The 26,233-nt window shown below is 37.4% G+C and overlaps 1 protein-coding gene across 1 annotated transcript in view; it reads left to right on the plus strand.

Annotated features, from left to right (window-relative positions):
- The window catches only part of PROS1 (protein S), a 96,671-nt gene extending 75,692 nt beyond the window's left edge, over positions 1-20,979 (plus strand). The window contains exons 11-15 of the mRNA XM_079766571.1: positions 3,532-3,699; positions 5,602-5,770; positions 13,290-13,438; positions 15,899-16,124; positions 19,271-20,979. Of these exons, the coding sequence (XP_079622697.1) occupies positions 3,532-3,699; positions 5,602-5,770; positions 13,290-13,438; positions 15,899-16,124; positions 19,271-19,431 (873 nt within the window). The 3' untranslated portion in view covers positions 19,432-20,979. The remainder of the gene's footprint in view (positions 1-3,531; positions 3,700-5,601; positions 5,771-13,289; positions 13,439-15,898; positions 16,125-19,270) is intronic.
- The last annotated feature ends 5,254 nt before the right edge of the window (positions 20,980-26,233 follow it).

A 26,233-nucleotide genomic window follows, 5' to 3' on the forward strand; every position in this document is an offset into this window, starting at 1 on the left:
GAAGAAGGTAAATATTTACCTGTGAGATTAACAACATAAGTTGTAGATTGTATTTATTTTTTTAAATTTTATTTTAAAAAGGGGACCTAATATATGGTGACAGAAGAAGATTTGACTTTGGTCAAATCTTATGTCATAGAAATCTACACCCGAAACCTATATGATCCTATTAAAAAATGTCACCCCATAAATTTAATAAAAGAATCAAGAAAACAGAAGGGAAATATTTAAAAACAAACAAAAAATTGTCAATGAATCATACTGTTGAAGGCAAGATTAAGGGTTGGATGGAAGGCAGCAATTCGGTTTAATGTATTTTGTCTCCTATGTTTATGATCCTTGTTTAAAAGAAAGTATTTAATATATATCCATGTTTCAATTAAAACATTTTAATTAAATTCTTCCTTTATAAATGTAATGTAATTTTATATAAAAATAAAATGTAAGAACTATAAACAAGTCAGAGAAAAACTTTAATCTGGTAATAAATTTAGTGTTGGTAGTTTTTCTTAAATTCTTAATTCAATATTTTAACAATTTATGAATTCCTCCCCACCATATAAGTAGGATTGTTTTCTCACTCTATATCTTTTGTTCTAAAAAAAATCACCATGTGATATTTTACCAGCTTATAATTTTGATGGTTTATTAATAAATTATACTATTTTGCTGAACAAATTTATTCAGCACAGAAATTATTTGAAATAAATATTTTCAGTTAGTATAGTATTTACTATATAACAACTGTTTCACTAATTTTAAATTATTTAAAAATTTTAAATAAGATACTTTTAAAATAAGAAATCAAAATTAAAATGCATGACAATTGTTTTATAATTTAGCTAAATTGAATAGAATGTGTAATTATTAAGTACTTAGAATGACTATAACCCAAATAAATAAATATTGATTGTTTAGAATGATTATTATATCTCATATTTGGGTTTAATCCTAATATTGGTTGGAAATCTATAATTTATATCATAATTTCACTCATTCAGCAAAATATTTATTGCACTTTATGTGCTATTCCTTCTAGGTGGTGAGGATACAACAGTGAATAAAATCACTGCTCTTATGGAGCTTTCATTCTAGTAGTGGTGAGATGAAAACCACAAATACATAAATAAGTAGATATGTCAGATATAATGAATGCTATGAGGAAAAAGAGAAGGCCAGGCAATAGAGAATGATGATGGTGAATGTGCAAATGGAATCAGGAAAGCTATCTCTGATGAGATTACATCTGACCAAATATTTGAGGCATAAGTCATGAGAAACATATGGGGAAAGATGATTCTGTGCCATCTGAACCGCATGTACAGAGTCTTACGCAAGAGGATGTGTTTGAGGAATAGCACAAAGGTCAGTGTAGATGCAGTGGAGTGAGACAGAAAGACAGTATGTAGAACATGAGGTTAGAAATATGATCTGGAATAACATCATGTAGGGTTGGAGAACATAGTGAGGACTTGGATTTTATGCTAAGTAGAAAGATATTGGATGATTTGAGACATGACATAATCTAATTTGCATTTTTAAAGATCATCTTGATTAGGACCTCATGGCTTTGTGGAAACTAGATAGTAGAGAATAATGGTAGAATAGGACATGGAGCCAGGAGACCATTGCAATAACTTAGAAGAGAGAAAATAGCAATTTTGGCTGGATTGTTGGTGGTGTGAGTGGTGAGAAGTGCTCTGATTTTGGATATATTTTTAAGGTCAAGCCCTCAAGGTACATATAAACTTTCAAATATTTAGCATAAAGAGAGGGTTAAAGGCCATGAAATTGAGTATATCAACCTGCAGTTCTAAACTCTCTCATCCATTGCCCAAATATTTATAATGTTCTTTTACTGTCCTATAATGAAATGCATCAATATCCCCAATAGAAACCAGTAGAATGCTTCAATTATTATATACATGAAGGAAAGCAATTTATAAGAATATATATTTCAATATATAAATGTTCAAGTACAAATATAATACTTGTCAAATCTTGCTCTTAAACATAGAATAATGTGGAAGCTACAAATGAAGACTTATGCTGAGTATTGTACTGGCAACTCAAATACCATAACTGCATAAATGGCATTGCCATCAGTAATAGTAATTTTCCAAAATGGTTAAAACTCTTGGCAAAGAACCAGACAAAACAAACAACCCATCTTTGGTTTGTAAGACTTACATTCTTGAAAAATTCAGTAAATGCTAAAATAGTACAATGAATATTTTGTGTTGATATACACACAAACTCAAATAGTTATAAGCATGAGTATGCTACATGAATATCCCGTATAGATATTCATGGTTTGCAGGATATTGGATTTTTTTATTATTTATTTTGCACAACTATCCTGCATATTACAATGTCAGCATACTTCCTACTCATTGTGACAACTAAAAGTTTCCCCTACCCCACATTTTCCAAATGCCCTAGAGTGGAGCATAGAGTTCCCATTTAGAAATACTTGCACGGCTAAAGGAAAAAGGTCTGGGGCTTATAGAGATTGAGAAGAAGAGGAGGATCTAGCAAGGAGACTGAGAAGGAATCATAAGAAGGTAGGAGAGCCATGCCAGATCATTGTTCTGAAGGCTTTTAGGAACATCTTCTTTCCTTTTTTTTTTTTTAAGGAATGTCTTTCAAAGAGGGAGTAGTCATTAGGGCAAAGTGACATGATTAGCTATATTAAGGAGAGAGTATACACTGCCTAAATCTGTACATGTTACCAAATTTATTTTACTTTAGAGAATAGTTTTTCTCTTCCTATAGTGGTGTTTTAATATGCCTATTGTTTAGCCTCCATTAATAATTAGTAAATGAAAAATTTGCATGTTGGAGTGATACAGTTTTACATGAGATTGCAACATGGTTCTTTGGTTTGCCTTTATAGGATTTCTTAATTGTTGTTTACCATCACTACTAACCTTTATTTTAGAACCCACACTACTTTCAAAATTGGAAAAAAAGGTAAAATTTTATGTATTGTGCTTCCTAACGACCTCAATTACTTTGGAATTTTGAAACAAAATATTATTTGTGTGTAATAACCAGAATCCTGGATGTACTGATTTCTCTTAATTTATATGAAGAATTTATTTATATTATTTATTCTATGTGTATTATTATACAGTAAAGCACACATATATTTAAAAACACTTAAACATATTCTAAGATTTTGTAGAGTGACTCACTTTTTAAAAACTATCCATTTTATGGCATACTGGCTTGAAGGACACATATTTTAATTGGATGTTTAAATTTAACGGAATAATATTGATTTTTTTGAACTTTAAAATGCAGTCATTTAATTTTCAATCAAGTACTATTCCTTTAAAACACATTTTTATCACCTTTATAATCAGTTGACATTTCAAATGTATTGTGACAAATTAGTAATTACATTAAAATGATTACTTTGGAAAATTATTTACTGGAATATTATTAACAGGATTATTCAAAATTAGTATTTAATATGACATGCAAGGATATTTGGTTGTTTGATAATCTCTGTCTTTTTAATTGTAGGTCTCTGTGGAAGAATTAGAACAGAGTATTAGTGTGAAAATAGCTAGAGAAGCCATAATGAATATAAATAAACCGGAAAGCCTTTTTAAGTCTACAGGTGGATTTGTAGAAACCAAAGTATACTTTGCAGGCTTACCTCGGACACTGAAGAATACACTCATTAAGCCGGTAATGATCCAAGCTTTTTTAATTCATTCATCATGGATGGATTCCTTTTGTCTGTAATAGATTTGAAGATATTACAAAAGTCAAAAGAAGTTATTTTATTAAACATACCAACTGACAACTTGAACTGAACATGGAAAAATAACATTAATGGCCCTTGAAGTTATATTAAGGAAACAGAAAAATGAGTGGGGTTTTTGAGCCCATTTAACCTCCAGCAATTTTTATTATTTTTAAATTTATTTTTATTTTGGCACCAGAACTTGGAAAACATTTATTAGAAATGGTAGGGAAAGTTCTCACTATGCATCATAAAAAGGAAAGCCATATATCAGCTGTTACAAAAATGAAATAAGGTGAACATATTTAACAAACTGAACTATTTTCTTGTTTGTTTTTTTTTTAATCCTCATCCGAGGATATTCTTCCATTGAATTTTTAGAGAGAGTGGAAGAGAGAGGGAAAGACAGAAATACTGATATGAGAGAAATACATTGATTGGTAGCCTCCTGCTTGAGACCCGACCAGGGCCCAGGCCGGGGAGAAGCCTGCAACCAAGGTACATGCCCTTGACCGGGATTGAACCTGGGACCCTTTGGTCCACAGGCTGATGCTCTATCCACTGAGCCAAACTGGCTAGGGCTGAACTATTTTCTTAAAGAGACTTCTACTGTCAGAGATCTTGAAAGGCCTCCTGGTCAGTCATTGGAAGCAATGATTCACATAATTGATAAGCTTGTCTTCCACTTTGGGAAGAGAACCACCTTTTTCTATACTTGCTTGCAGTGAAATAGAAAATTTTAAATTCTTAAGCTTCAATTCACGGCTAACATCATAATTGTACATACTTAGCCATTAAACATAAAACTACATATATTTGAATCCCAAAATACATTATTTTATTAAGTCAGTTAAAGAGCTTTCTTAGGTCTACTTTAGAACTTAAATTTGGGAGATAAGAATGGCATATAAGGTAGAACTTTTTATTTAAGAAATCTTTACTGGGAGTATGACTGCAGCTTGTCATAAATTGAAGTTACACTAGATGATTTTCTGAACATGATGTTTATCTAATAACTGTGGAATAGGTTTCATGAAGGAGACTAATCACTGTCATTGGAGAGTTTTAAATATTTCATCTGTATTCATGGATCTGCCAATTGCACCTACTGATTTAACTTAAATATTTACTATTTTATATCTACTGGTATCTTTCACTCATGGCAATTCACAGTTACCTTAACTTAAAAGATTTCTGTAATATGATATAAAACCTGAATTAGTTAACCCATGTCAGAGTGAATATACCTGTTCTTTGAAATTGATAGATCCAGACACTTGAACAATAAAATAAATTATTCAAAAAGAATCAATTATTTATGACATGGCCACCACATATCTTCAGTCTGACTGGGTGCCATGGTGAAGCTAGAGAATGGAAACCCTTGAGGTCCTCTAATTGCATTTACCACACAGGTCTGTCTTGCCAATGCTTGAGTCTGATGGCAAGACAAATCTGTGTGGTAAATGCAATTAGAGAAAAATAGAAAGCAGCATAGAGCCCACGGCCACAGCTAGAAACATTTATGGAACTTGAGAGCAAGAAAGTTACCCCTGAATGACATAGAAGAGGCACGTAGGGCTTGAGGTCTTAAAAATTATTAGGATCTTAATGGAAGTCTGTGATGGCATAACTCACTTTACCTGGAAAAGACTACCCATCTTAAGGGCACTTCGAAAAGAAAATGTTAGATAAAATTCAAAATATTAAAAATATTTTTTAAATGACATCAAAGAAAAGATTTTCCGTCTAAACAAAAACCTGTTTCTATAATCAGTTAAGCCACTATCAGTCTGACTTACAAGTTAAAAATGCACTCCTTGACGTATATTCTATTTTGTTAGATTAATCCTCGTCTAGATGGATGTATGCGAGGCTGGAATTTGATGAATCAAGGAACTTCAAGAGTAGATGAAATTATTCAAGAAAGACAAAATAAGCATTGTTTTATCACTGTGGAGAAGGGTTCCTACTATCCTGGTTCTGGAGTTGCTCAATTTAGCATAGATTATAGTAAGTGATTTCCCATTTTATCTCTCTTTTCTCATTAATGACTAAATTTATTCATTGACAAATAGCAGTAATTCCTTCAGTAAGCATTATGAGTGCCTACTTTTTGCCAGGCATAGTATTAAGCTTATTCATATTATTATATACTTTTTATAAAAATTTCCCCAGCATATTGAGGGGAAAAAAAGTAGTTGAATATGCCTAAAGATTATTGGCACATAGCCTGATTAATTTTGGGTAAATTCAATTGAAGGTTCAATAATTTCTCAGTTGTATTGAGTCTACTAATGAATATAATTACAAGGATGCATCTTCATTTCTAGTATTTTCATTTGCTTCTTTCTTAAAATTTTCACCTCTCACAAAATTTCTTTTCTGTTCATACATGTCTCATCTTTTCCACTGAGCCTTCAACATATTAATTATAATTTTTTTTAATTCCCTGTCTGATAGTTCCAATATCTGTGTCATATCCAAACCTGATCATGTTGATTGCATTGTCTCTTGACCATGTGTTGCTTTTTTCATTCTTTCTTCCACATCACATAATTATTGTTTTAAAGGTGGACATCTTATGCAGAACAGTAGAGACTCAGATAAATAATATTTAGATCTGGAAATAAGCACACCTCTGCTCTTGTTAGGCTCTTTACTGAGGGATGTTGAATCAATCTACTCAAGTGTTGAGCAGCTTAGGTTTGGTTGTTTCTGTGACTACTTTTCAAATTCCTTTAATATTATCTTGTGCTTAGGGTAGCAGCTGGTTAGCCAGAGGGTTTTTTTTAATTGTTTATTGTTGAAAGTATTACATATGTCTCTTTTTCCCCCTAGTGACCTCTTCTAGTCCCCTCCCGCTGCCCAGCACAGGCCCTCACCCCCCTATTGTCTGTGTCCATTGGTTATGCTTATATGCATCCATACAAGTCTTTTGGTTGATCTCTTCCCCTGCCCCCCATCCACCTTCCCCTGCCTTCCCTCTGAAGTTTGATGGTCTGTTCGATGCTTCTATGTGTCTATTTTTGTTCATCAGTTTATGTTGTTCATTTTATTCCACAAATGAGTGAGATCATGTGATACTTATCTTTCTCCGACTGGCTTATTTCACTTACCATAATGCTCTCCAGATCCATCCATACTGTTGCACATGGCAAGCATTCTTTCTTTTTTTACAGCAGCATAGTATTCCATTGTGTAGATGTACCACAGTTTTTTAATCCACTCATCTGCTGATGGGCACTTAGGCTGTTTCCAAATATTAGCTATTGTAAATTGTGCTGCAATGAACATAGAAGTGCATATATCCTTTCTGTTGATGTTTCTGATTTCTTGGATATAGTGCTAGAAGTGGGATTACTGGGTCAAATGGGAGTACCATTTTTAATTTTTTTGAGGAAACTCCATACTGTTTTCCACAGTGGCTTGCACCAGTCTGCATTCCTACCTGCAGTGCATGAGGGTTTCTTTTTCTCCATATCCTCACCAGCACTTGTCTTTTGTTGATTTGTTGATCGTATCCATTCTGACAGGTGTGAGATGGTACCTCATTGTCAGTTTGATTTGCATCTCTTAGATGATTAGTGACTTTGAGCATGTTTTCATATGCCTCTTGACCTTCTGTCCACTTTCGAAAAATGTCTATTTAGGTTCTTTGCCCATTTTTTTTATTGAATTGTTATCTTCCTTTTGTTAAGTTGTATGAGTTCCCTATAAATTTTGGAGATTAAACCTTTATCGGATGTAACATTGGCAAATATGTTCTCTCATTCAATGGGCTCTCTTGTTGTTTTGTTGATGGTTTCTTTTGCTCTGCAGAAAGGTTTTATTTTGATGTAGTCCCATTTGTTTATTTTCTCCTTAGTTTCCATTGTCCTAGGAGCTGTATCTGTAAACATATCGCTACGAGATATGTGTGATATTTTGCTGCCTATGGTTTTTTCTAAGATTTTTGTGGTTTCTTGTTTTACGTTTAAATTTTTTATCCATTTTGAGTTATTTTTGTGAATGGTGTAAGTTGGTGGTCTATTTTTATTTTTTTTGCATGTATCTGTCCAATTTTCCCAACACCATTTATTAAAGAGACTGTCTTGACTCCATTGTATGCTCTTGCCTTCTTTATCAAATATTAATTGAACATAATGGCTTGGGTTGATTTCTGGGTTCTCTGTTATTTTTCATTGTCTATATGTCTGTTCTTATGCAAGTACCAGGCAGTTTTGAGAACAGTGGCTGTGTAATATAGTTTGATATCTGGTATTGTGATCCCTCCAACTTTGTTCTTGTTTCTCAGGATTGCTGTGGCTATTAGGGGTCTTTTTTAATTCCATATAAATTTTTGGAGAGTTTGTTCTAGGTCTGTGAAATATACCATTGGTATTTTAATGGGGATTGCATTGAATCTATAGATTGCTTTGGGTAGTATGGACATTTTAATGATGTTGATTTTACCAATCCATGAACATGGTATATTCTTCCACTTGTTTATATCTTCCTCTATCTCTTTTTCAACGTCCTGTAGTTTTCCCAGTCTTTTACCTTCTTAATTAAGTTTATTCCTAGGTATCTTAATATTTTTGTTGCAATGTTTTTTTTTTAGTTTCTCTTTCTGTGAGATCATTATTGGTGTATAAAAATGCCATAGATTTCTGGGTGTTACTTTTGTATCCTGCTATGTTGCTCAAAAGGGGTTTTCTTAATAGCTTACCTGTCCTAAGGTTTAGGTATTCTCTCTCTCTCTCATTTTAACATATATTTTTATTGATTTCAGAGAAAAAGAGAGAGGGAGGGAGGTAGGGAGGAGAGAGAGAGAGAGAGAGAGAGAGAGAGAGAGAGAGAGAGAGAGAGAGAGACATCAATGATGAGTGAGAATCATTGATCAGCTGCTTCCTGCATGCCCCCTACTGGGGATCGAGCCTGCAACCTGGGCATGTGCCCTGACGGGGAATTAAACCATGACCTTCTAGGTCATAGGTTGATGCTCAAGTGCTAAGACAATTTGGGCTGGGCTAGGTATTCTCTTTATGATCATCATCAAGAAAGTGTCTCTACATGGTCTTGCCTCACCCAGTAGAGTGTTCTTACTCATTCCTTGACATTTGCTAGCTTCTTAGAGGGGTTCAGGGGGTTGCAGGCTGGGGATGGGGGGACTATTCTCTATGGTTCTGGTACAGATTCAGTCTTATTGTTACCAGGTAGATGATGAAACCTCGGCTCTTGTCTTGTTGAAGGAAATATTTCAATCGAGAGACAAAGTGTAGCAAAGTAAGTAAGAATTTATTGGCTGCAGCAAAGATATACTTAGGACAGTGAAACAAAGAAGGTCATAGAAGAAGCAATAGGAAAGCCTATGCTGGGATGCTTTGGCTCACTGAGAAGTCAGAGAAAAGGGGTCTTGGAGACAGGGCTTGGAGGTTAGCCCTGGACGAACTGCTGCTGCCTATTGCTCCCATGGTTCCAAGTCTTGTGGGGTCCCTTAGAGGGAAGAAGGGCAAAGGGAATAGTGCATGTGTACTCCCCGGGGGGAGAGTGTGCACTGGGTCCTTCATCCTGAGCTATATTTCTCTCTCTCTTGCGGTTGAATATTCATCAGCTTTCCAGGTGTGCTCTTTCAGGGTTGTGGTATCCACTGATTGGTCGGTGCCATGGCAGGGGGTCATTAGTCAATGTAGCGGGTCCTGAGTCAGCCATAGCATTACTTGTCTGGTTTAGCTGTTTTTTTGGGGGCCTGGAGTTGAAATACAACTGAGGTCTAGATGTTATCCTTAGGGAGGAAAAGGTCAGGGGAGGGGGGATGTTCTAAACTTGCATGACCAGCCATTTACTAGGGGAGGAAAGGTTACCCTAGGGATGAGGTTCTTTTTTCCCCAGTTTTGCTCCATGTTAGGCATCTAGGGCTTTCTGCTCTGGTGAGTTTCTGTACCTGGCCCATCATCCTTGCTCTGCTCGTGTCTGTCTAACTGCCTATATAACATTAGGTGAGTGTTGTATTCCTGGGGCTCAGGATTGGACTTTTCATTGTCTCTCTCTCTCCCTCACAGCAGTGGGGAGATTGTTTTTGTTTTCTTATTTCCACTCTATAATCTGTAGGTACATGAGTCTTCACATGTGTCCTAATGGTGGCAGGTTTTCGACCTTTCCCCCATGCTTTAATGCTTTAGTTGTGTAGAAGAGACAGAGAATGATCTGGGTGGGACTTTGTGCCTTTCCTGCTGGTTGCTGCTTCTCTTTCCCAGGCCTGCACTAGGAAAAAGGCACTTTTTAATCTCTTTCTCTGCCCCCAGTTTTTCTCTTGAGCACCCAGTAAGGTATGTGTAGAAAGCCTGTGAATGGGTATGAATTTATTGTGTTTCTGCAATTCCCAGAGCTTATTTATCACACCAGCTCCCACTAAAACTTTAGCAAGTTGTTAAAATTTTACCTAGTTCTAGAACCAAGATGACGGCATAGGTAAATACCAGTACTCACTGCCTCCCACAACCACATCAAAATTACAACTAAAATATAGAACAACCATCATTCAGAACTGCCTGAAATCTGACTGAAAGGAAGTCCTACAACTAGAGAAATAGAGAAGAAAGCACATTGAGACTGGTAGGAAGGGCAAAGGCGCGGACCGGCTTGGTCCGACACCCATGTGTAGCATGATTTTAATCAGGAGGGATATTTAGGCTTCGGAGGCCTCCAGTGGTGAACATGGTTTCCCAGCCCCACACCAGACTCCTCAGCCCAGGGTTCCAGTGCTGGGAAGAGAACCCCCCTTCCCCCAAAACATCAGCTATAAAAACCAGCAGGGATTATGGCTGAGTGACAGGGAGGCTGCTGGAGTCCCAGGCAATTTCTCTTAAAGGGAAGCACATGGACTTACTCAGACTCACTCCCTCTGAGCTCTAGTGCTTGAGGCAGTGGCTTGGGAGGATCCAGGGACATGTGGGAGGAACTGGATTGTCTGGCATCAGATCAAGAATTTGGGGACAGCTTTCTCACAGACAGGGGTTCTTGCAGGGTTCATTGTTCCTATGCTGAGACCTCCCCCAGACTGGCAGGCACCATATCCAAGTCTCCATCAACCTGGCTCACACTATTTGCTCCACTATGGTGATTCCCTGAGATACTACCCCACCCCATTTGCAGCCCCACCCAAGCTGTTTGCAGTAGCTATTCCATATGAATAGCCTGTCCTGGCTCAGGCTTCAGACTTTTCTAAAATATCACAAACGGGCATCAGCTGGCATTAGCATGCCTCATACCTCTCAATAGGAGGCCCCAGGCTCAGTACTAGCAGCAGCCTGCCTTACTTAACAGATTGGCCTCTCCTGGGCACTTCTAAGGACAACACAAATAGCAGCCATCTGCAGATCACTCTGTAGCTACTGATAGGTGGCCCCAGGCAGGGCACAGGTAGTGGCTGACTTTGCACCTCCAAAAGGGCCCCAGAGCCAATGAACCCAGTGGACAGCTTCAGACCATGCTAGAGTTCAGCTTTACACATCCACGAGCAACACACTCAAGGTGCAGACTCAGTGAGCACCAAAGCCCCACTGAAGCAAGTCCTGCTCCATAGGGGTGTCTCCTGCATAGCATCTCTATTGGCCTGGGAGTCAATTCCACCAACAACAATCAAGGCTCAACTACAATAAAACTGCACAAAGTTGACATTGGTGTGCACTAGAGTGCCCATCTCAGGTGACTGGGGAGGATGAGCCACTGGGTCCTACAGGACACCTACTACAGAAGGCCACTCTTCCAGTTCCAGGAGACATAGCAGCTCTACCTAATACATAGAAACAAACATAGGGAAGCAGCCAAAATGCAGAGACAAAGAAATAGGTCACAAATGAAATAACAGAAGACATCTCCAGAAAAAGAACTAAATGAAATGGAAATAAGCAAACTACTAGATACAGAGTTCCAAACAAAAGTTAATAAGGATGCTCAAGGATCTTAATGAGAGCTTCAAGGAACTTAGTGAGACTTTCAAGGATCTTAGTGAGAATTTCAAGGAAATGAGTGAGAACATCAAAGACATGAAAAAAGAATAATTGATAGGGAATTAACAGTAGAGAATGCCAATAATCAAAGCAGCAATTTGGAATATGAGGAAATAAAAAATACCCAATCAGAAGAGCAAAAATAAAAAAAAATATATGAAGAGAGTGTAAGGAGCCTCTGGGACAACTTCAAGCATACTATCATTCACATCATGGGGGTACCAGAAGGAGAAGAGCAAGATATTGAAAACCTATTTGAAGAAATAATGACAGAAAACTTCCCCTACCTGGTGAAAGAAATAGACTTACAAGTCCAGGAAGAACAGAGAGTCCCATACAAGAGGAACCTAAAGAGGCCCACATCAAGACACATCATATTTAAAATGTCAAAGGATAAAGACAAAGAGAGAATCTAAAAGCAAGAGAAAAGCAATTAGTTACCTATAAGGGAGCACCCATACGACTGTCAGCTGATTTCTCAACAGAAACTATGCAGGCCAGAAAGGATTGGCAAGAAGTATTCAAAGTGATGAATAGCAAGAACCTACAGCCAAGGTCACCCTACCCAGCAAAGCTATCATTTAGAATTGAAGGTGAGATAAAGAGCTTCACAGACAAAAAAAAAAACTCATGGAGTTCATCACCACCAAACCAGTATTACATGAAATGTTGAAGGGTATTCTTTAAGAAGAAGAAGGAGAAGGAGAAGAAAAGATAAAAAATATGAACAATAAGATGGCAATAAATACATATCTATCAACAATTGAATCTAAAAATAGTAAATGAACAGGGAATCTAGTGAACAAAATAAACTGATGAATAAAATAGAACCAGAGGCATGGAAACATGGAATAAACTGACAAATCTCAGAGGGAAGGGTGATTGGAGGGCGGGAAGAGATTAACCAAAAAAAAAAAATAAAAATGCATATATGCAGTACCTATGAACACAAACAATAGGGTAGTAAAGGCCTGTGACCCAGCGCGAACCAAGTGGATAGGGGGCAATGGGAGAAAAAAGGGCAACATCTGTAATACTCTCAACAATAAAGATAAAAACGTTTTTTTCACCTAAATTCTTCTTACCAAATTGTATAGTATTTAGTGTTTGCTTTCGGTAAGTGAGTACTCTCATCCTGTCCCTCCTTGGAAGCACCTGTCTTTCTTTAGGTTTCTAATTAGTTGCTCTGCCAAGAAAAGTTGTGATTATGTAGATAATTGGGCTCTTGATGTTGTAAGGGTGGGGACAGTGCTCTTTCCAGTTTTCCACAGTCTAAATAGACTTGCCAGACTGATCCCAAGCTTTTACCTTTGCAAATAACACTTCCATGAGTATCCTTGGACATACATCCTTGTACCTTTATGTAATTAAGTCTTTAGGATATTCTTAGATTATTTCTCTCAGAGGTTATATAGGTCATTGAGCAGGGAGAACTAAAATATCTAGTATTACACAAAAATGGCTTTGAATAGTAATAGGATTATAATAATTCCTTCTGGTGTACTTTGATCCTAATTTTTGTTTGTTTGTTTAAACAGAAAATATATCCAACCCTGATGCTTGGCATATGGATGTGTTTTTGAATATTCGTCCATCCACGGGCACTGGCGTTATGTTTGCCTTGGTTTCAGGTGACACAGTGCCCTTTGCCTTGTCCTTGGTGGACTCCTCCTCTGAGAAGCTTCAGGTAACTTTATTCTAACCCTTTATGATCCTTGTTTTTTGTTTTTCTTTTTAAATATGTTTTTATTGATTTCAGAGAGGAAGGGAGAGAGAGATAGGAGCATCAATAAATAGAGAGAATCATTGATCTGTTGCCTCCTGCACGCCCCACACTGGGGATTGAGCCTGCAACCTGGGCATGTGCCCTGACCAGGAATCAAACCATGACCTCCTGGTTCATAGGTCAACGCTCAGCCACTGAGCCATGCAGGCCGGGCTATGATCCTTGCTTTTTATTTAAATCTGTAAAATGGATATAATAGCAGTCTTTACCTCAAAGTGCTATTCTAATGATTAAATGAGATAGCTGATGTAAAGTATTTGATACAATCTCTAGCACATCATTAAGGACTCAATAGATGTCCATTATTGTTATTTTTTTTTTTTTTTTGCTGACTCATTTCTGAGGTCTGAACCAAGAAATAGGGTGAGAAATTGAGAAGCTTTATTGCATGTGTAGCTAAAATTAAGCAGACTCCCACACAGGCTGCTCGGAGCCTTTTCAGAGTACATAGGGATCCACCCTTATTCAGAATTTTGGAGGAATCATGAGAATTAGTCTGTACTGGCATAATAGAAGTGAGTCTGACTACAATCTGCTCTCAGCTATTCAGTGCCTAATTATAATGCTCGTGCTTTCTGGCACACTTAATCTTTTCTCCCACGAGTAAATTAGGAAAGACTAGAGAAAACTAAAAGCAGTTCACGTGGCTTCTTGCTGGCAACTCTGGTTTAAAATTAGGAGGCAGAACAGGAAAAACTCTTGCTTCAAAGGAAACATGAGACTTATCAGAAGATCTGTATTATTCAGCTTTCTATTAGAGGCTAATAGCTCTGTTCTGTCATCCGCTGTGGATTCCAACAAGTTACAGCAAGAAGCTTACATTTGTGCCAAGATTGGCGTAGATACTCTCTGGAGCTTTTAGAAAGAGATATATAATTGAATAATGTCTGTAGTAATAAAAAGGTGTTGTTTGCAACTTAAAAGATAACTTTGAGGAGTTTCTGGTGGTTAACTGTAAGCAACCTAAAAAGATCCTGCTGAGTTTTTATCTCTAATCTACCACCACAGGAACTTACCATACTGGGATTTCAGCTTTTTGTTTGCTTGGTGTTTTTTTTAAACAAAATGGAATTCCTATCTTTAACATTACGTCCATGTGGTGGAGGTTAACTCCTGCTGCCATGCCTTTGATATTTATGTCATCCCTTTGCCATTTGTCTCCATGGCTCCCTGTTTTGGCATGTCAGGTTGCTTTCTCAGGATCTGTGTACTTTGTTTTATAATATTATTCCACACACTACTGATCATTCTGGAACATCTTTTCAGCTGACCATCTAAACGAGTTCAAGGATCTGGAACGTATAACACAGTAACAGATCTTCTTGAATAACCTGTATTTGAGATGTATAGACTTAACATAGGCATCTTGGATTCCTGAGTAGACACTTCAGACTCTCTCTGCCATCTGGGAAGCATGATAGCACTGCATCTCCCTAGTTTTGATTTTATTTTCTCTCTCACGCATTAACATTTCTTCTGTACGCGTATAAGCTATATGCATAAATCACACTCAACAAGTTGAGTACTATTGTGTATCAGTACTTTGAAAAGTTCAGCAAAATAAATACATTTTCTCTTTTGAGAATCATTTGTTAAATACTCTGTAAATTACAGCTGGTGATCACTGTTGTTTCTCTCTCCAGGTTTCCTCATTTACTTTTTCCCAAGTCTATAAGAATGCTTGGGTGACACAAAAATCTCTTTAGTCTTACTAAAGCACTTAAAATTTTCCAAGTCTTTTTTCCTAACAAATAGTGATTCAGGTCCTTTCTTTTTTGTATGCAAGTCTTGAAGTGAGGAAGGTTCATAAATAGAAAAACATTGCTTAAGATACTACTTTAGGTTCTTGTTGTTAGTGTCACAACTCTGATGGTTTATTGAATTTTCAGAAGTCATGATACATTTACATCTTAGCTAAACCTGAAGTTTATAAAGCTAATGTATATTCTAAAATTAGGATTATTACTAGAGGCCTGGTGGACAAAATTATTGCACGGGTAGGGTCCCTAGGCCTGGCCGGCGATCAGGGCCAGTCGGAGCCTTCTGGCTGCCGGCTGGGGCCTTCCTTCTCTGGCTGTCAGCAGGGGCCTTCCTTCATTCCGAGCCACCCTCTGGTGGTCAGGGCATGTCATAGCAAGCGATTGAACTCCTGGTCTCCAGGTCGAACTCCCAAGGGGACATTTTGCATATTAGCCTTTTATATATATAGATAATAATAGTATTGTTTTCATTTAAATTTGGAGGCTCTATTATACATTTTTTTCTCATTGAAATTCAGTTTTTGAGTTTCAAAAACTCTAAATCATTCTTAAGTAGTATTCCAATCAGTACTTGCTTATACTGAGTCTGCCTGTTCTTTAGGATATCCTGGTATCTGTTGAAAATACAGTAATATCCCGGATAGAGGCCTTAAGTCTGTGTTCCAGTCAACAATCTCATCTGGAATTCAGAATCAACAGAACAAATCTGGAGCTGTTGACTCCACTTAAAAATGACATCATCTACTCTGAAGATCTTCAAAGAGAATTTGGCATCTTGGACAAAGCAATGAAAGGAACAGTAGCCACTTACCTGGGTGGCCTTCCAGGTATCTGCTTACTTTTTCTTCAGTTTTAAAAAGTGTATTTTTAATCACAGTGATAATTGTTAGGGTCACTGAAGGAGGAACGCACGAGGCCAAAGTGGTGAGGGATTATGAATTTATTAGGTCATCTGGATACCAGATGGGCTGAGCCCCCAAATGATGCCAGCATCCAAATACAGGGAGTCAGAGATTTTTAAAGGACTCTAGGTGGGTTTTTTTTCTGGGCAGAGAATTCTCTGTGCAGGTCCAGATCCTGGGAAAGTCCAGAGGGGAGAGATAATGGTCTTAGCAAGTAGAATGTGGTCTAAGGGGAAGGGAATGTGCATTCTGAAGTGGCCTAAATGTCAGTTCCTAGGGGAGGGGTAGCGATTATTTGATCAAACCTAACAATAGTATTTTAAATAAGTAATTTTAATAAAAGGACATCAGAAGGGAAAACAATTCCTGTATCCATTATTCTTTTCCACATGGTTTGAATTGACATTTTATTGTACATTTTTGTTTATTTTTTAAAATGTGAACTGAAACGAACCACATTTTGCCTCATTTGGCTATCCTAGCTAGAAAGAATTTATTCATTTCATCCTCATAATAGTCTTGTGAATTCAATATTTATTCTTCAATTCATCCATTCTTCGCCCAGTATTTCTTAAGAATCTACATCCTAGGCACTAGGAATACAGTAATAAACAGATATGATTCCTGCTATTAAGAGTTTTACAATCTAGTGGCAGAGGGAGACATTAAACAACTAATTAGAAAAATTTAAAAAGATGAAATTGTCCTAACTTCAGTCTCTTTCCATTACCATTTATTTCCCCTTTACCCTCTTCTGCCTCTCACCACCCAAGATATAAATCTGATATTTGAAGTATTAAAAGAATTTAACTAGTGGTGGGGGTGGGGATTAGCATTAATATGCAAATAAAATGGCCTATGTGCTGGAAAAATGGGAAGGGGTTGACATGCTTGAGGAATATAGAGATCAGCATGGTGAAAGCATACTGAGCAGGGGGATGGCAGTGCAGGATGAGGCTCTGAACTGGGTGGGGGTAGGGGTGAATTAGGAGGTTTGTAGTCCTGGGACAGGGTCCAGAGTCTAATTTTAAGAGCTATGAAAGTCATTACAAAGTATTAGACAATCAAGTTGTATATCATCAATATAGCACCCTGTATAATAGATGGAGATGGACAGATGAGAGGCAAAAATGAACAAGATGAGTTGGACTACTTGAAGTAGTCCAGATGAAGGCGCAGTATTAATAACAGCAGCAACAACCATACTACCTGTTCATAGTGCTTCAAATGTATCCACTCACTGAATTTTCAAAATAGTTTTGTGAGGTAGGTACTATTTTCAAAATAGTTTTGTGAGTAGGTACTATTATTACCCCATTTTACAGATGAGGAGGCTGTTGAACTACGGTGATGGCAGTGGAGATGGTATACAGTGATTAGACTGGAGATGTATAAGAGAAATGAAATTAATAGGATTTAATGATTATAGGATCTTCTAGGCATGAACAGTAGCATGGGTGGGGAATTCACACCATGATGGAGAAAACTGGAGAAAAAGCAGGTTAATCTTTAACTTTATATTAGAAAATATGAAATTGGCATAAATATTTTACTTTAAATGGCAAAAAAAATTTGAGGCAGAAAGTTCTTTAAAAGAATTTTCGAATACCTTTGCAGATTACTCTTATGGGGAGAATTCTGAGTTCGATGTCTGGACTTTAGTAACCTTCATTCCATTACTTTAACTGATCAGGATCTTCATTTCCCATATATGGAATTTTTATCTGGGTTTTGGAGGAATAGAAATAAATAGGCTCTAACAGTTATAGATAAATAGACAGATAAAGATAGCTAAGTACGTTGGCTGATTACTAGGAAGTTAGTTAAGTTAGCATGGTTAATTATTAGGAATTATAATTAGAGTTCAAATTAATAAATTCTACATTGAAACCCACTACTACCTCATTCACAAATTATTTGAATGTAGTTTTCAAAATAAGTAAAATTATGAAAACTTCAGTGGTTCCAGGGCTTTCGCAAAACAGCACTGAAGACTGACTTCAGGCAAGATGGGTTTAGAAAAAAGTGAGGAAAAATTAAGGGGAACTGAAAATTGAGATATTAATAGTGTATGTCAACTATGGGATGGGTAAATTATAATTGTTGTGCAAAATAGGCATATTAAATTGCATGTTATGAATTAAAAATCAGGGAAAATTGATCATCCCGAGTTTTTTTTTTTTTATAATAGTGGCATAATCTATAGTGCTCAACCATAGTTAAAAGGGTTTCTTAATAAATATAAGCCCACAGAAAAGTATATTGTCAAGTTAGAGGTAGAAAATTTAAAAAATATATATTTGCTTAAGGTACTGAGGAAGAAGAGTAAGGACTGAGAATATCTATTGGGAATTAAGATTCATGGAGCAGAGATGAAAAAAAAAATAGCAATAGAGAGATAGATGTTTTTACGGTGAACCGTAGTTCTTAGGAATCCAAGGATGTTACCTACGTATTAAATTTGATAAAGAGAGTGAAAGTGTAGAAAGCCCCAAAGGCCATAAACTATTCACTGAAGCATCATTAAAATTGTTATTTTTTAGAACCAAACATTACATAAAAGTGAATTCCCTATCATGATCTGCCAATGTGTGCTCAGCAAGAAACTATTTCTTTGGAAAATAAAGAAATTTGCTTTATTCCCAGTAATAATAAAAGAAACATATTTATCATGGCATTTAAAAAAGATTTCTAAGTAACTATAATTTAGAGTTGAAAAAGTGATTTAACAATACTTAAACTGTTGCTCAGATTTAAAGAGACAATAATGAAATTCAACATTATAAGTAAGAATGTGCTCATTTCTCCCAAGTGTGTTTATCTTAGGTTTGGGCGGAACTGATTGTGTTTATGAAATGAAAGGAACTCATGTATGCTAAGTTCAGTGCTATGCACAGTGCCTTATACACATAGGACTCTCTTATATAAATTCATTAAATAGAATTACATTATTAACTTTTCCCTTAGGGGTAGAATTTGGTTGGAAATGGGAAGTTTGAGTAATTCCTCTAAGTGTAAGTAAATAAGATGGTCAAAGTCTTGGACTAATTTTTTAATATTCTCTTTTACAGTTGTTCCATTCAGTGCAACGCCAGTGACTGCCTTTTTTAATGGCTGCATGGAAGTGAATGTGAATGGTGTACAGCTGGATCTGGATGAAGCCGTTTCTAAACACAATGATATTAGAGCTCACACATGTCCATCAGTTTTGGAAAACAAAAAGAGCCCTTAAGTCATCTTTTCTCTGCTGATAACATCTTTCTCCTGGTGTAATTATACTTACATTTCAATAATAGTTGAAGGGTTTTACTTATGATGGGCAGACCTTAATTATTTTATGGTACTTAGTTTGACCTTCTTGGAATTTTAAAGAAGTCCTTTTTTGAGAAAACAAGATTCTCTTGTGATATAAATCACATTGAAAAGTTCTTACCTCTGTTGCTGTTTAGAAATTAAATAATGAAAAACGTAAGAAAATTAATTTGAATTTTCGCTACAAATGACATATCTTCATTTTTATGTTTGTAAAGGTAGATTTTAATTGTGTCATCATGAACTAGTGTCTAAATATCTAGTTTTCTTGGAAGGCAAGGAAGTAAACCTAAACAAATGTTCATGAGACTAAATACTATTGATCATAGCAGATACTATTTTGTTTTTGTTTCTTCCTAATGAAAGCAGAAGAGACAGTGGCCTATTAATTTGAATTGAGTGGGAGGCCTCACAGCTTTATTCCAAAACAACTCCTCAGGGGCACCAGCTTCGGCTTCACCTTTCTTTCACTGGCTTCACATTTGAGCCAGTAGTTTTACTGAATTAGAGGACAAGTGGACACATTTTCAGACAGCAGCACAGGAATCTTATCAGTTACTAATTGGATTCCACCAGGATGAGCTACCAGATAGTGTTGGGATGGGTGTGGAAACCGGGGGTGGGTACATTCCTTAAATTTGACTGTGCTGGTCACACAAGCTCCAGATTAGAAAAAGTAGAACTTAATGACGGAAAGAATGAATGATTCCAACTTTAATTACCTGAATAAGTTGCCAGAATGTGACTGTTTATTGAAGGACAAAGGGAACTATGAAAACTAAAATAGATTTTAATGAAAGAATAACAACAGAGGGACATAGTTAATATTGTGTCTTTGGAGAAAGTAGTTTTATCACTCCTAAACCTATGATTCACATTAAGAATGTATCTTATGTTTCATTGACAGTTTTAGAGAATAAACTATTTTTCCCCACTATAGGTATTTTGTATCATGTAAAACATAATAAATTGCTGTATATTTTTAAAATTTATATGAATGATATCTATATTCTATCAACTCTTTGAACAAAACATAAAATTATAGACCTGGCCAGATAGCTCAGTTGGTCCTGATACTCTAAGGTTGTGGGATTGATCCCTGGTCAGGGCACAATACACCCATCAACCAATGAATGCATAAACATGTGAAACAACAAATCTCTCTCTCTCTTTCTCTCAACAATCAACAAATTTTTAAAATTGTTTAAACATCAATATAAAATTACATAGTATGCATGTAACTCTTCATGCAGCACAGTAGTTCTTTAGTTCAAAGATAGATAAAGCTCAAATATCTGATGAATAATTATGGCTGCATTGTACACTAGAGCTGAGAAAGGAAGAAAAGCTAAAGTCGCATGTATTAAGTATTTGCCAGAAATTGTGCTAGACCAACTTAATGGATGTAATTTTTCTCCCAATTACTACCATGTACCGTGGGTAATAAATTTCAAGCAACTACTGATAATTACTTTGGTGTAAAAAAACTAAGGAAGTGGAGTGGTGGTCTGTGTGGCTTGGTTGGTTGGAGCGTCCTCCCAGGGGCGCACACCGGAGGCAACCGGTGGATGTTTCTCTCTCTCCCTATCCCTCTCTCTAAAATTAGTTAAACATATCCTTGGGTGAGGATTTAAAAAAAATAAGGAAGTAGAAAAACTGAAAGTATATGAAGAGAAAAAAAAGAATGGAAGAAAGGGAAAAATTAATTCTTTTGAGAGGGGAGCTCTCTGATTCTCATTTAACTATGCCCCAATTACACTGAACTATACAGATCAATTCCTCATTTGTCATTAGAAATAAAACCTTCCAACATGCAGTAATCTTCTCAGAGACTCCAGATGCTTATTTATAAAGTTCATCTGTCTTTGAGATGGACTCACATGTGGCTTAGAGAGAGAAGGTGTCTAGACCTCAGGCTAAGAATCTTTCATTTGACCTTTGATCTTGATGTTTGCCAAGAGACACAGATTCCTAATTTTAAAGAGAACTGTGGTACTGAACATTATGCAAGACAGGTTGTAGATTGCCAGCTTGCTGATTTAATAACATTGGAAAGTATAGATCTGCATGCCCAGGCGCAACGTTCCTGAAAGCATTTGTGACTCATCTGAAGGGGGACATTTAGACATAGCAGGTGTGATGACTAACAATGATGAGATTTCATATCTGCAGGAAGGCATGGCCGGGAAGCCCAGAGGGACCCTGATAGAATTCTTGGTTCAGTTCAGTGAAGATGGTGCTTAGTTCAGATACTCTAGAATTCCTTCATTCTGTCTTAAATGGGCAGTTGAGCTTCAAAATGTTTTGTAATGGATATGAAAATCTGTTAAAGGAAACAAAAGATATTTTAAATATAGGAAAAAAAAGAAATTTGTATGCATTGATTTGTTTTTTCATTTTTATGCAGAGATTAAAAAATATAAAGCTAGTATGTTGCTTAGCAAAAATTTTTAAGATACCCCATATGTAGGATGATTGATTAAAAAAACAAACCTAATCACTTTTCAGAGTATATGTTCTTAATTGAGAAACAAAATTATATTTCAGATTTGTGATGCCAGGAACATGAACAAACTAAAAGTTACTGTGCAGTTGTCTGAAATAATAAATCCAGCTTTTTTGTGAAAAAATAAAGAGAACTGTGGTTTATATTTGGTGCTATTTGAGCTTTGTGTCATGAAAAAATCCAAGTGACAGAGTCATTACAGTGTCCCCTAGAACTTACTATTTTCAGACAGGTTATGGATCAGTAATAATAATGGTTAATTTGTGAGAACAGTGTTATTAACCTTGGTTTTCCTGTCTGAAGTTTTAATTCCTCTATCAATCCCTGTGAGTCTTATAAAGTATTTCCAATTATATTTTGGAACGTATAATTGAAACGTATTATTGATGGGGAAAATTTTTTGGAGGGTATGTTTGTTTAATAATAGACATTTCTTTAGGAAACCCCTTAAGCCTTTAATCTCTACCGTCAGTACAAAAGACTGGGATATTGGAGGTAATTTTATTTATTTATTTAACCTTCACTGGAGGATATTTTTTCCATTGATTTTTATTTTTATTTTTATAGCTAGAGGCCTGGTGCACGAAATTTGTGCACTCAGGGGGGGGGGTGAGGGGGAGAGGTTCCTCAACCCGTCCTGTGTCCTCTTGCAGTCCAGGAGCCCTCGGGAGATGTCCGACTGACAGCATAGGTCCGCTTGGGGAGTGGGCCTAAGCTGTCAGTCGGACATCCTTAGTGCTGCTGCGGAGGCGGGAGAGGCTCCCGCCACCGCCCCTACACTTGCCAGCTGTGATCCTGGCTTCTGGCTGAGTGGTGCTCCCTCTGTGGGAGCACACTGACCACAAGAGGGGCAGCCCCTGCATTGAGTGTCTGCCCCCTGGCAGTCAGTGTGCATCATAGTGACTGATCATTCCACCATTGGGCCAAAACCAGTTCTCCGACATCCCCTTAGGGGTCCCAGATTGTGAGAGGGCGCAGGCCAGGCTGAGGGTCCCCATTGGTGCATGATTGGGGCCAGGAAGGGACATGGGAGGTTGGTCAGCAAGGGAAGAACCGCGGGAGGGCTCCAGGGTGTGTTTGGCCCATCTCACTCAGTCCCGATCGGCTGAAGGCTGGACCCCCGCAGCAAGCTAACCTACTGGTTGGAGCGTCTGCCACCTGGTGGTCAGTGCATGTCATAGCGACTGGTTGACCAGTTGACTGCCCCCTAGTGGTCAGTGCACATCATAGCAAGCAGTTGAGCAGCCTTAGCATATCATTAACATATTACACTTTGGTTGAACAGCCAACTGGACAACCGGACACTTAGCATATTAGGCTTTTATTATATAGGATTAGCTAGTTATTATTTTAAATCTTTATTGTTGAAAGTATTACGTATGTCCCCTTTTTTTCTCCCATTGACTCCTTATAGCTCACCCCTGCCTCCCATCCCAGGCCTTTACCACCTTATTGTTTGTGTCCATGGGCTGTGCATATATGCATACAACTTCTTTGGCTGATCTCTTCCCATCCACCCCTGCCTTCCCTCTGAAATTCATCAGTCTATTCCATGCTTCTGTGTCTCTGGATCTATTTGGTTTATTTTATTCATTAGATTCTACATAAGAGTGACATCATGTTATACTTGTCTTTCTCTGATTGGCTTATTTACCTTAGTATAATACTTTCCAGGTCAATCCATGCTGTATCAAAGGATTAGAGATCCTTCTTTTTCACTGCCACATAGTATTCCATGGTGTAAATGTACCACAGCTTTTTTATCCACTTACCTACTGATGGACACTTGGGCTGTTTCCAGATCTTAGCTATTGTAAATTGTGCTGTTATGAAAACAGGGGTGCATACATTCTTTCTAATTAGTGTTTCTGGTTTCTTAGGATATATTCTTAGAAGTGGGATCACTGTGTCAAATGGGAGTTCCATATTTAGTTTTTTGAGGAATCTCCATACTATTTTCCATAATGATTGCACCAGTCTGCATCCCCACCACCAGTGTATAGGGTTTCCTTTTCTCCACATCCTATCCAGCATTTGTCGTTTGTTGATTTGTTGATGCTAGCCATTCTGACAAGTGTGAGGTGATACTTCATTGCCATTTTAATTTTCAGCTCTCTGATGATCAATGACTTTGAGCATTTCTTCATATGTCTCTTGGCCATCTGTATGTCCCTTTTGGAGAAGTGTCTATTTAGGTTCTTTGCCCATTTTAAAAATTGGATTGTTTGTCTTTTGTTAAGTTGTATGAGTTCCTTATATATTTTGGATATTAACCCTTTCTCAGATGTAGTATTACCAAATACGTTCTCCCACACAGTGGACTCCTGAAATTTCTTTATTTAAAAAAAAATATTTATTTATTTTATTTATTTTATAATAAATCTTTATTGTTCAGATTATTACAGGTGTTCCTCTTTTTTCCCCCCCGTAGCTGCCCTCCAGCTGATTCCCCACCCCACCCCATGCCCTTACCCCCCACCATTGTCTTCATCCATAGGTGTAAGATTTTTGTCCAATCTCTTCCCGCACCACTCAGACCCACTTCCCCCTGAGAATTGTCAGTCCACTCCCTTTCTATGTCCCTGATTCTATTATATTCACCAGTCCATTCTGTCTTCAGATTTTTTATTCACTTGATTTTTAGATTCACTTGTTGGTAGGTATGTATTTGATGTCTTTTTGTTGTTCATAATTTTTACCTTTGCCTTTTTCTTCTTCTTTCTCTTCTTAAAGAATACCCTTCAGCATTTCATGTAATCCTGGTTTGGTGGTGATGAACTCCTTTAGCTTTTTCTTGTCTGTGAAGCTCTTTATCTGACCTTCAATTCTGAATGATAGCTTTCCTGGGTAGAGTAATCTTGGTTGTAGGTTCTTGCTGTTCATCACTTTGAATATTTCTTGCCATTCCCTTCTGGCCTACATAGTTTCTGATGAGAAATCAGCTGACAGTCATATGGGTACTCCCTTGTAGGTAACTAACTGTTTTTCTCTTGCTGCTTTCAAGATTCTCTCTTTGTCTTTTGCCCTTGGCATTTTAATTATGATGTGTCTTGGTGTGGTCCTCTTTGGATTCCTCTTATGTGGGGTTCTGTGCGCTTCCTGAACTTGTAAGTCTATTTCTTTCACCAGGTAGGGAAAGTTTTCTGTCATTATTTCTTCCAATAGGCCTTCAATATCCTGCTCTCTCTCTTCTTCTGGCACGCCAAAAATCTGGATGTTGGTACGCTTAAAGCCGTCCCAGAGGCTCCTTACACTATCCTCACACTTTTGGATTCTTCTTTCTTTCTGCCTCTCTGGTTGGGTGTTTTTTTCTTCCTCATATTCCAGATCTTTGGTTTGACTCTTGGGGTACGTTGCTCTACAGTTGAGTTTCTGTATATTCTTTATTTCAGACAGTGTATGCTTAATTTCTGACTGGTCCTTTTCCATTTTTTTTTTTTTTTGGCATTCTCATTAAGGTCCTTGAAGGTCTCTTCAAGTTTCTGAGCGGTTTTTAGAAGATTCTTGAGTAACCTTATAAATGTGGTTCTGAACTCTGTGTCATCCAGTAGTTACTTTCCTCCATCTCTCCCATTCGTGACATGCTTCTGTGTCTCCGCATTTTGGCTGTCTCCCTGTGTTGATGGAGTGGCTTTGTGTGGTAGGTGACCTATAGGGGCCAGTAGCTCAGCTTCCCCAATCACCTGAGGTGGACGCTCTTGGTACACCCCTTTGTGGGCTGAGTGCGAAGTCTTGGTGTAGTTAAGCCTTGATTGCTGTTGGTACACTGGGAGGAATTGACCTCCAGGCCAATTGGCTGTGAGGACCCGCTGTGTCTATAATGGTAGAACTGCTCCGCTGGAGACACCCTTATGGTGCAGGCCTTGTTTCAGTGGGGCTTTGGTGCTCACTGAGTCCACCTCCCGAATGTGTAACTTATGGATTTGAGGAGTTGAAATCTGGTGTCTCACACTGACCACTAGGTACACTGGCTTCTGGATCTCCAATGGGGTGCAGTTCAGCCACTGTCTGAGGCCACCCTGAAGGAGCTACAGTGAGAACCACAGTCCTCTCCTCCCTGCTTGGAACTTGGAGGCTTTGGAGCTGTCTGCAGTGGGTTGCAAGTTTGCTAGGTTAAACTGCAATAGAGAAGGCCATTCATATGCAAAAGCCACTGCTTGGATCTTGGGTGGGCTTGTAGGTTGTGCGGGGCGGAGTCTCAGGGTGTCAAAGTCTC

Source organism: Cnephaeus nilssonii (assembly GCF_951640355.1).
Source record: "Cnephaeus nilssonii genome assembly, chromosome: 3".
In the NCBI taxonomy this organism is placed as follows: Eukaryota; Metazoa; Chordata; class Mammalia; order Chiroptera; family Vespertilionidae; genus Cnephaeus; species Cnephaeus nilssonii.